This window comes from Hetaerina americana, unplaced genomic scaffold, assembly GCF_022747635.1.
Source record: "Hetaerina americana unplaced genomic scaffold, ioHetAmer1.1.p SCAF_12, whole genome shotgun sequence".
Lineage (NCBI taxonomy): Eukaryota > Metazoa > Arthropoda > Insecta > Odonata > Calopterygidae > Hetaerina > Hetaerina americana.
Genome location: NW_027286292.1, coordinates 34,578,750 through 34,590,995, shown reverse-complemented (window position 1 = coordinate 34,590,995; position 12,246 = coordinate 34,578,750). Strand labels below are relative to the sequence as shown.

The window sequence follows — 12,246 nt, the reverse complement described above, 5'->3', positions numbered from 1 at the left end:
ATGAGTAAACTGAACTGACAATCATATTCGCTTAAGACAGTACGTACTCGGAATTTGGGTTTACATTTGGTTGTGACTGCATGTCTTATAATTATATTAATTTATGTCCAGACAGGGATTACCACGAAATTAAACCCTAGGGGTTGAACGAGGAACTTAATCAGTCTTCAGAGGTGCACTATTATCTTATATGATTAATAAAGATAAACTTCTTAGAATGTCAACAAATCTTACTTTGAATGTGACTAAATTTTTTCATGCAACTAATGAGATTTTTAAAAAGCATAAAACCACACACTGCTTTACTTGCCTTTTTGATAATTAACCTGTTTCTGAAATGTTGAAATAAAGAGAAACTGATAAATAAGGTCCATGTAAATTGTCAAAATCCTGCTCCTGACCAGAAAATAAATGTGGTGCAGGTGACTTTTGTATGGCCACTGAGAAAATGATATTAATTGGGCAGATGTTCATGAAAGTGGAATTGGCAGGGGCACTTACCACTTGTTGTTGTTCAGCGAGGTTCAATTATTCCACGAAAGCTGATATGATGAATTTAGGAGCACAGATATCAATTATAAGAGAACAATGGATAGGAGATGAAGAGGATTAAGCAGGAAGTAGATGGTTTCCACATGGACTGGAGAAAGCTCACTTCTAGCTCAATAATGGTTGTTATTATGATCATGCTTCAAGGGATTGGAACAAGTGAAGTACAGTGTTTGTTTTGTGTGTGAAACTGTGCTGAAGAAACAAATACTGTGACACCACCAAATTCATGACTACGAAATTTAAAAAATTAGAATCTATTAAAAAATTTCTGAGGGATATATTTCAAAATGACACTATCTACTGTTTCTGATGAAACTGATGAAAAGTTCAGACCAATATGGAACCTAGATCATGGGTCACATTAGCTATATCCTAGAGAGACAAAATGACCTTAGCTTTCAAAGCATCCCTAAGCAACAACACTACTCCCTACTCACTATTGAGAAGGCACTACAGGCAAAGGACCTCAATGTACTAGAACATTCATAATTGAGTGAGTTTTAGATAATTTGCACACCTCTGAATATGGAGCCATAGAAAAATTTAGCAGCTGCCCATAAAATGTTTGGATTGAACTAAATATACCATAAGTATAAAAATCATATAACATTTATTTACAATTTATATTTATTAAAATAACTTGATTATTCATAATGTGAAAACACTGTGTAACTGACATAACACTGACATTTTGTAATTATCGAAAGCCAAGTAGCTTTCAAATTTGAACATTCTGGAACTACTTCATTTATTTACCTGAAAATGTAGGCAAACAGTGCATTAAAATGCTAATTACCTACTATCTAGGTAGCTTGCTGTATTTAAAACTCATGGTCAGGATGACAAGCATATGAATGCACAATTCTGTTTATGGTAACATCCCAGTTTACCTGCCTCTTGAAATTATACATAAATTTTGTGATTAAATTCAAAGAAAAGCTTAAAATTTTATATTTATTCCTTAATGAAACATGAATATGAGTGAAGCCCAATAACTGTCACAGTAGAAATGAGTGAGAGACTAATTTAGGATACATAGAAACAACAGGATATTCACTAAGATAAATCATTAGGTATACAAGTCTCTTCTTCATTACATGTATTACTATGTAATGTGCAACAAGTTTTAACATTTATTCTCAGAGAAAAACTAAGTTTTAAACTCCTTGCGGATGATTTTAATACCTTCCTGAATATTATCATTTACTTGTCATATGTGCTTGCATGCATCTTGTATATTTTCATATTCTCAATAAGATTACTAGAAAGCCAACTTTTCTCATTCCCTTGTCTTTAAACTTGCACTTGAGCCAAGAGTTTTAGTCAACATTTTAGGCAGAATGGTACACATATAACTGTGTACTCTTCTGCCATAAAATTAAATAAAGGCTGCCAGAGTTAAGCACCAGGAAACAATATTCTCCTTTAGGTGAAATAAAAAAATTAAGAGCTCATATTATGCCTCTTCTGTCATGATCATTCATTAACCATCAACTGCTGATCAAGCTTGGCACAACACTACTCAAGAAGCACCTCTACTTACTAAAACAGCAGAGCTTTATAAACAGTTACAAACATTCCCCAACTAAAAACATTGTCAAAATTAAGACACTAAAAAACTATTACATTCTACAATAACTATAAGAAGATAAAATGATCTTACAAGTGTGACTGTAATTTTTTCTGAAGGACATTTTCTTCTTTCCCACTATGCCATGCAAAGGAAGAAACAGTAATGTTAAAACAATGAACCATCACCAATGAACCCAAGTTAATCTACTGAAAATAAATTTGAATAATATTGTAATGCACTGAAATAAGTAGCATTCAAAATTCAGCAACACTGACTTCATGTAACTCAAAACATGCAACATAAACAAGAAAAAGAGTACTGACCATATTTTATTAACACTGAAGACTATGGCTACTTTAATTCTTAGTTTTAAACAGGAAATTTTATTGCTCAAAAAAGTTCATAGGATTATATTTTTATGACCACGATAAACCTTTCCAATAATGACAAAGGAATCCAAAAATTCACTCGTGAAATTAACAGAAGACGCTCACCATTAACTGGAAATCTAAAACAAACATTCCACAATGTTAATTCAATACTGGATGGTCTGTCAACAAAACAATTCACAAATTATCACTCTCCATTACTTTAAATCACCACACCTATATTCTTGCTATAAATGGGATTAATTTCAATAAAGAAATGGGAAAATAATATGAAGAAGCTTAATTCAGTATGAAGCTACATCAAATTATCTTCAGAAATTTAATTACACATAATGAATTATTTTAACACTGGCAGAGACCACTTACAGCTCACTGCAGGTACCACTGGGAATGGCAAATAACAAATGAAAACAACTGCATACAATAACTGGCCACATTATTATGTAGCCCAAATTTGATCCAAAAATATATGTATATAAATGGCACAAAATTGCATTCCAATGATTTCTAGAACAAAGGATTATGATATCACTAAGACCCCAAAGATATTCTAAAGAATATTAGCCTATTAGCTGCCTTTTGCAGCAGTTAATGATTGTAGCACTGGACTCTAAACCAACGCATGTCCCGGTTTTGTTTGACCATTTCCTGTGCCTAACACAATTTTAGAATATTTCAATTGTTTTCATTAACTTTAAATCTAATTTACTAACAACTCATTATTCCAATTTACCTTAATTCAAAATATCATGTAATTTGTGCCCCATTTATATTCCTTTCCACCATGGAGACCTCAATATTATTACCAGGTACTTTCCTGTGCATACAATATTACACTATAATTATCATTCATTAATATGTAATGTAAAAAACTTTGTTCCCCATCAAATTATTTAACGACTGATTGATGAAATCAATGACTTTAAAAAAATAATGGACACCTAACTCTGAATATGCATGTTTCTAAGGACAAACTTAAAAATTAAAAAAATTTAAAATATATCTGTTCATCATGCATGCCTTTAATCTTTAGATGATTAGCGTTCAAATGAGAAGATATTTTTTAAATTACTATAATGGTAATAAATTCCTGGTTTCTGCTGTTTAAACTGAAATTACTGTACTTCCTGAATTTTCAGGACACTTAGGCATGCTATAAATGTTTCTTTCCTTGAATAATTTGTGGTTGAAACTTAACCAAGATTAAACAGCTCAATATTCCTTACTGCAAGGCCATGGGGCCATTCCTTTTAACAACCCGAACACTTCTTCCAGATGATAAAATGTCGGCCTGCATGGCATGGATGGTACTTTATCAAAAGTGAGTGTTAGTCAGATAATAATACTCATTCAAAATAAGAGCAAAGACTATTATAGAATTTTTTTAATAATCCTAAAATAATTAAAATAGCTAAGACTTGAGAAATGGCATGTATCATTCCAATTTAGTATATGTACCGCCGAAGCGAGTACAATCAGCATATAACTGATTCCATACAAATGCATGTAATCAGTTATATGCTGTGTCATCATGTTAGAGCTCTTAAGAGCAACATGTCATGATCAAATATTTGACATAACAATAACCTGTATATGTAACTGAAATTAATAAATCACATGAAGGTAAAATATACAGTACTCAATGTAAGAACAATTTAACAACATGGAATAAGTGTAAAGCACAGTGGTATATAAGACAAACAGAAACAATTGCTTACTACTCCACTAAGATGCAATATTTCAAGGATATGTGCAATTATACCATAGTAGTTTTCATTTATGAAGTTAACTATGAGAACACCAGTGCACTAGGAATCACAATTTCATGAGAGTGAGCCCTTCTTCAATGACCAACTGTATTTAAGGTTGTAGAATTTCTGTTCCTCCAGTTTCCCCATTTGGGGTTCAATTTTATATACAATAAGAGTATATCATGTTCAACTATATGTGAAGATGCCAATGATGGGAGTTTACAATGAAAAATTGGGAACTGAATTTAAAATGATTGCTCCTCTGATAAAATTGTGACATACACAGACATTAACAATAACTAAGGAAAATGTATTATCACCTAAATAAGTCACATTTCACAGATACTCTATACCCATCAAAATATAGCCCCAATAACTATGTACCTTCACGCAAAAATTTCTACTAGCTACTTGATCTTCCAAATGATTACATTTGAAGCCACAATATAAAAATTTTGTGGATGAAAATTACTCAAGTCAACTAGTCAGCATTTTCATGAATCATTGAGCTTACAAGCTGTAACATACTAAAAGGCTGTAAAAATTATAGTTTTCAATGGTACAATGTAAATATGGGATATATAGAGTTAACAGATTCTTGGCACTTCAGAATTTAATTTTTCATTATAGTTACTATTTCTCACAAAATATATGAAATTTTTATCATAATTACTTTTCACTTTTGTGATTACAGCGATAATACTGAAAATTAAGCACGATATAAAAAGACAGCAGTCCCAGGCATAATTTATGGGAATTTTTCCATGATGAAAGGTAAGTTTAAGCAAACAAAATACACTTTCCAAAACATGCAATTTCCACAATTGCTAATATCATCACCCCCAATTATCATTCACAGTTTCATTGAAAAATAAGTTAATCATCAGATAAATGATGCTTTGCAAAAACTTTTAAGAGCCAATACACTACTTATGTGAATTATTTGGCATAATGTACAAAAATGAAACTAGTGTATAATACTGCAATTGCGCTTAATTTCCGTTGCTAGCTTCCCAGTTAGCATTAAAAGTGGAAAAAATGGGTAGTAAAATGACTTTATGGAGTTAAGTCTGGGATTTAAATAAATCAGCTGTCTTCTTCAAACAAGTTTTGGTGGCATATAATTGGGTAAATACAGTATTGCTATTTCAGCATCTTGTGATAAATGGCCACATGAAAACTATGAGAAACTACATTGAGCAAATACTGTGGAATAGTACATGTAATTTAATATCAATAAGCATATTACCAACTTAAAAGTCATTGAGATAGAGATCATTTTGCCATTGAATCAGCCATGCAGCAAAAATCAGTCAGGAATTGTTGACATTGGAGAATCACCAGAGCCAAGTGATTAATTAATGCATATCCGTATCAACAACATTCTCTTTTCATACAAATGAATCACTGAATAGCTCTTTAATTGTTGCAGGTCACAATTTAAAAAAAATTAATAATAGCATTAATTTGAAATTAGCATGTTGCTGAAAATCTATGATGAACATTAACACATTACTAATTTTTAATGCATGAGCCTTATAGATGTGGCATAGGCATATTTTCTATAATCTTGAGCAAATTAATAATAAATAATAAATGAATTAGAAACATTTCAGTCATTCTGGATCACATTGATAACATTATTGATTCTCCTGAGGAATTATGAAAATACTTTGTCAACATTTTCAAGAATTATAGACTAGGGCACACCTGCTAACAAACACACATATATAACATCTTAAACACGGAGTATAATGCAGTATCTTCATGGAATTATCCTGGGTATCATGTATATAACAGCATTAAAAACCATTATATATAAATGATCAGTAAGAATGTAACACAGAACCATTGAAGCACACAACATGCAATATCTATTTTCCATGCAATCACAAATTTTACTGACAATTTTAGAATGTTCATTATTCCACTGGTTAGCAAAGCCCAAAAATTAAGAACAAGGACATACCTGGCACTAGCAAGTCGTGAATGCTCTTTGCTTTTTATGGAAACTGATGCATTGGCATGGCGACACATCTTGTAAATTGCCATACTCAAGAAGACTAGATTGGCCTTGAATAAAAAAAAATGAAAATGAAAAGTAAACAAAATGTTTCATTTGAAGAAGCTGCAATGAGATAAAAAAAGCACACTTACAAGTATCACAGCAATGACAGGACCCACAAAACTGAAGATGAAGAAGTTGTCAGCCCTCAGCCAACAATAACGCTCTGTACCATAACTCAATGGATCCACAACACAGGAGACAATAACAATTATTAAAGGAGCTCCATAAGCAAAAATGTAGTACCAACGCATCCTTGATTTTTCTGTTTCAAAGACTTCAATCAGCATTACATACAGCTGAAAGCCTGAAATTATACAGATTATACATAAGAACACAAATTATCTTCATTACACATTCAAGAAGCACTAGTATTGAGACATACAATCTTAACCAAAAAAGTAAAATCAAGGCTTTCTTTCACTACGCAAAAGGCAATTGCCAACTTGCATTATTTTAAAATTGTCATTACTCATTCCCTTCATGTAAAGTTGAGGTTTCTAATGCATCAGTTTATTTGAAAAGCAGACCTTAACTGAGTAATATGAAATCTGGGAGTTCGTAAATTCAAGGTATCACTGCATTTGGATTCAGTCCCCTACTTGTGGAAACCAATTGTATCCTGGTACTGTATATTTTCTGTGAGATAACAGAAGTGATACAATAAAATATATAACTTCAATAAGATAAAATTCATTTACATGATGAACTGCAACTTCATTACCTTTGATGACTAATTTTTAAGGGTTTGTAGCTTTCAATGAAGTGAAGAATTTGACGAGAAACAAAACTTACAGAGAAGAATCTGTTAATACTGATGTCTTAGGAACTAAGAACAAAGAAAATATCATATCTAAATTTTAAATACTTAACTAGGCATCAATCAAGTTCTTGGTGACATTAATAACTATTACACAAATAATTTTTCTCAATCTAAACGAGGACAGCTATCAGCTAACCTTAGAAATATAATTTCATTTCACAAAGCAAAATACAATGGAATCCTACAAAAAATACATGAGCACTACACATGACAAAGAGTGGATGTGAACATTTTGCCACTCAACAGTGATATACAATGCTGGTTCCTTCCACCTAGTCAATAATGCAAACAACCACGTGCCATCTGGCATAAAACATTCCTCTCCCAGGGAATCGTTTAAAAAAGAAAATTAAACATTTTCTGTTACAGAAGGGCTACTATAACATACAGGACTTTGTGGAAGAGTCTTTTGGACTAAAATGTGCTATATACAATATATTTTCTTCCCGTATTATGCCATGTTTTCATCTGACATATCCTACATTTTATTTTGGTAAAATATTTGGATCAATAAACATTATTATTACTACACAGCAAATATTGTGAAGCAAGCATAGCAAGAACCTTGTTATGATAAGTGTTCATAAGGTATAGTGTAATGCCCCATGTGAGACCTACGCATTGCTCTCACTAAAATTGTTCAATATTACATGTGATTTAGCACCTGTGTAAAAATGAAATAACAAAACTGTATTGATATTTTACAGTAGAGCACACTTATTTTTCACCATCTTAGCCTAGCAATTCATCATTCTGGGCATATGTGCTTTTAATGGCTTGTTTTTCAAGGGACTTTATTTCATTCAGACCAAGGACTGTCTTATCCAGATTAACATTCTGGACATCTTCACGTCTGCCTTTTTAATTAACTTTGACAGCAGAAGTTAGCAGCTGGAAAAGGTCCATAATTACAGTTAACTTGGTAGCATGTATACCTCTCATTACCGTAAAAGCAGACTTAAGTAGTGAGAGAGAAAATATTGAGAATTTGAATGTCTGATGGTAAATTTGGATCAGAGGAAATGCACATACATATAGACTGGCAGAGTGTCTCTAATCTGAAGACCCTACTTAAATTATTATTATTCATATTATTCAAATAAAGATTTGGGAACATCTCTACCCCTGGAGTACCCCTTTACATAAAGTAGATACTCCAGGGGCAGCAGCTTCTGACTGGAGGGCTCAAGCTCAATTCCCGGGCACCCTCAGCTTCACCTAAACTATGTGATTTTTCAGGTATTTTCCTGGGAAACCATAACCAGCACAGGGAAAGGAACTGGCCACATACCCTGATGTGTGAATATCACATGCCGTTGAGGTACTGGTTGAACCGGTTGAACTGGTTGGAATTACAAACCAAACTGACCATTGGGTTGATTACTATGTTTATGGTTTTTTTTATATTAAGGAAATGAAAGTGCTGCTCTACAATCTCCTCTTCAATGAATCACTTGCGCGAAAGTGTCCCACCAAAAGGTCATAGACACACAATAATTGTAACAGCAAGAAAAAAACTGTGATCCATGTTCAGGCACATCTTAACCATTCTACATCAAATGAGAATGGCAACAAGATAAGCACACTATTTTTTTTCAACGTCTGTCTAGGTAATCATTGGTCATTACTGGTTACCAGACTGACAATTTTGGATTGGCGGTAACATTAAAAAAATATAAAGTACTGGATCAAAGTGATTGATATGTTATGAGCTTGTTTGTAGCTGCTTGTACAGATTGGTAAGTTCTATACTTCATTTCCATATTTCTAAAAGTTGCTCAGCCAGTTTCTATTATTGCCACATTAGCAAATGTAGAGGTTAAGCAATTTTGTAATGGATATAATATTACAAATATGACATGACAACATTCCCAATGCTATAGGTTTTTTTGAAGGTGTATTCACAAATTTAAAAATTTAAGTTAAAAAAGAAGTTATAACTTTAAAAGCCTTTGAATTAATGTATTAAATTTTCAATTAATTCCATGATTAGATGAAGATCATCACACAATGATACACTATGATTGTTAAACTGGAATACTGCATCATCAAGATCGACCACTAAGAAATTTTAATACATATTATTACAAGCGGGCGATGAATGGTATAAAAATCATGCTAAGTCATAAAAATGTATGATAAATAATTTCCCAGTTGATGTATCCTTATAATGTATAATACCCTCAGCAATACTTAAATTAGCTATAGAATTTAATTAATGATTGATTATAAAATCACCATAGATAATAACAAGCCCTTGTTAGAGCAAGTGATTTTTTAGGGATTGTGATCACCAATATTCCACTACAATAGTGAATGCACCCAGAGGTGAATTGCACTCAAAATATGTTTTGAGTGAAACTCAATTAGAACCACTAGGGAGTCATGAAATAATCACTTCCTCTGATTCATTCACATATGTACATTCACAACAGCAAATGGCCATACGGTTTTCCTCATATTTGCCCCAGAGAGAGGTATGGAGATAGAGCATGATCCTTACCTTCCAGGAACATCCAAGCAAAAGCACAAAGGAAGAAGAAGTGCAGGAGGCCAGCCACAATCCCACACACTACTGGTTTATCTGTCTGACCAATGCCAGCCAAAAATAATACTTCAGCAACCAGCAGGCAAACACAAAGGTTCTTGTGAATCGTAGTTCTGTCAGACTATGGAACAAAAAACAAAAAATATTTACTTTCACATATCCTCAACAAGTTACTTTAATATTATATTGATATTATAGTTAAGTGACGCAATATTTATTTTTGCATATGTATGGCAATGAAACTAGCAGCTCAGCTAATTCACAGAGCCATCCATACACCAGACAATAAGTTCATCGAATGAGGCCAAGAATAGACACTTCATTGCAAGGCTTGGGGAATTAATGCATTTGTAAGATACATTTTCAATTGTACTCCATTAAATGTTAGTTTTATCTACAAGGTTTATTTAGTTTATAAGCCATGAATGGAGCTTTAAATGTACTAACTTGATGAAAAGAAGTAGATTTGTAAAAAATAAGAAATCAAACATTGGATTTACAATACTGTGTCCTTATAACATGCTGAATTGCATTATTTACGAGGGTCATCCGGAAAGTAGTACCCGTTCGTGCCGCATGAAGTGCTGATGACGCGAGTAGCCGCTGGACGAGGTCAGATAGCTTCAGTGGCTTGTCTGCCTTCTCTGAGCCAAGTTGCGTGACGCTAGCATTGCCTGTGTTGTTTCTGTGATTGTTTACAATGTTTAAAAAAATTGAGAACGCCGCCAGTTGTGAAGTGAGGGCAGTGATTAAATTCCTCAATGCAAGAAACGTTCGCCCATGTGATATTCATCGCCAATTAAAGGAGGTGTATGGAGACAATGTAATGGACGAGTCGTCTGTTCGGCGGTGGTGTCGCAACTTCAACATGGGGAGGGGGAACACACACGACGATGAGCGTTCGGGGAGACCGTCTGTCATTACAGACCAACTGGTGAGCTCAGTTGACGAATTCGTGAGGAACGATCGGCGTGTCACAATTGATGACATCTGTGAGCATTTTCCCAATGTTTCTCGAACAATTGTTCATGAAATTGTTAAACACCATCTGCATTATGCAAAAATTTGTGCAAGATGGGTCCCTCGCGTATCTCAATGAGCTGGCGGCGAAGGACTATGCAGCAGGAATACAGAAACTTGTCACACGTTATGACAAATGCCTTAATTTGCTTGGAGATTATGTTGAGAAGTAGTTTAAAGTATCCTCTTTCAAATAAAATTTTTTATGTTTGTTTATATTTACTTTTGTGTCTTTATTTCACGAACGGGTACTACTTTCCGGATGACCCTCGTAATATGATATTAGCTGCTCCAATTTTTCTTGAAAAGTCCCATAGTAGTATCAAAACATTTGCATATTTGTTAAACATTTTCAAAACCTGTTAAAAATAATTATTTGTGAATATAAAGTTTGTAACAGGACCAATTCCTTCCATTGTCATATATAAAATACTTAGTGGTGATCTCCAAGACTGGGCGCAATTCCTACTTATATTGGCATAGAAAATAAAAATTATGGCCTGTAGTCACCTCGCAAACTGCAGTAAACATAAACAGTGGGTTGAAAATAGGGAGAAATCACTTTCAGCTCACCAAATTATCATCGTTAGGAGCAACCACAGGGTATGCTAAGGAATTATTCTACATGGCTTCTTGAACTGAGACACATTTAAAAAGTGGTCACAAATGTGCTACAAAATAATTCATTGGTTACTTTTATTGCCCACTATATAGTAAATTAGTCATCCTTGCAAAATGCTTTGATTCTGTCCTCCCAAGTTGGAGCTTCGGGTGGAATGATTATATTTCGGGACTTGAATTTATTTATTCAGAGGACTTCACTCACTAGTCGCTACACTGTTACTCCCGTTACAATTATTTTATTGATCACTTAATTAACAGGTTTGGTCCTGAAAGGCGCAACCCCTTTCTTACAAGAAATCTTATAGTGTTCAATTTGGTTCTGTCCTTCCTACAAGCTTTCCTCAATGACCAAAAATATTTTATCTGATCACACTTCCTTGAGGGCTCTCTTGCTCTTCTCTTTCCCACTGCTGTTATCTTTACTTCCCCTTAGCGCCTTGAGATTCTGGGACAAAAAACCAGGCTCTTTCTCTACTTCCCTGTGGGAAACTCCTGAGAAAGGTCTGGATGTCTTTAACAAGACATCCTGAATGGTAGCATTGTACATTTCATCTATTTTTGACATGTATTAAAGAGTTCCCTCCGGCATTCCCCTGAAATGATTCATGCTCCGAAATATAAACTCTCGGCTTGGAATGGAAGCACCATCCCAGCCCTATTACCAGTGCCTTTTCAGTGAAATTTTGGCATCATTTTTGCGTCAAGGTTACTTAAAAAGATTTTGGCCACAAATCAATGCCAGGGAGAAATCTCACTCAATCCCAATTTTTATGTTTCAAATGAAATTTTAAGGTGTTGACTGCCTTACTTTTTTCCAGGTCTATTTTTGGCTAAATTTCAATGTAAATTACCTTTTCCACAAAAAACCAATTATATAAACACAGAATAACTTAAAGAAAAA

At 33.6% G+C, this 12,246-nt stretch overlaps 1 protein-coding gene across 6 annotated transcripts in view; it reads right to left on the bottom strand.

The window, feature by feature from the left end:
* Positions 1–12,246, bottom strand: part of Cirl (Calcium-independent receptor for alpha-latrotoxin) — a 148,371-nt gene that overhangs the window by 25,934 nt on the left and 110,191 nt on the right. For 5 of the 6 annotated variants that reach the window (XM_071582885.1, XM_071582888.1, XM_071582889.1 and 2 more), the window contains exons 9-12: positions 9,657–9,822; positions 6,423–6,637; positions 6,235–6,338; positions 2,216–2,260 (exon numbers count right to left, since the gene is read on the bottom strand). In XM_071582885.1, coding sequence (XP_071438986.1) covers positions 2,216–2,260; positions 6,235–6,338; positions 6,423–6,637; positions 9,657–9,822 — 530 coding nt within the window. The remainder of the gene's footprint in view (positions 1–2,215; positions 2,261–6,234; positions 6,339–6,422; positions 6,638–9,656; positions 9,823–12,246) is intronic. The other variant, XM_071582887.1, reaches the window with a different exon arrangement.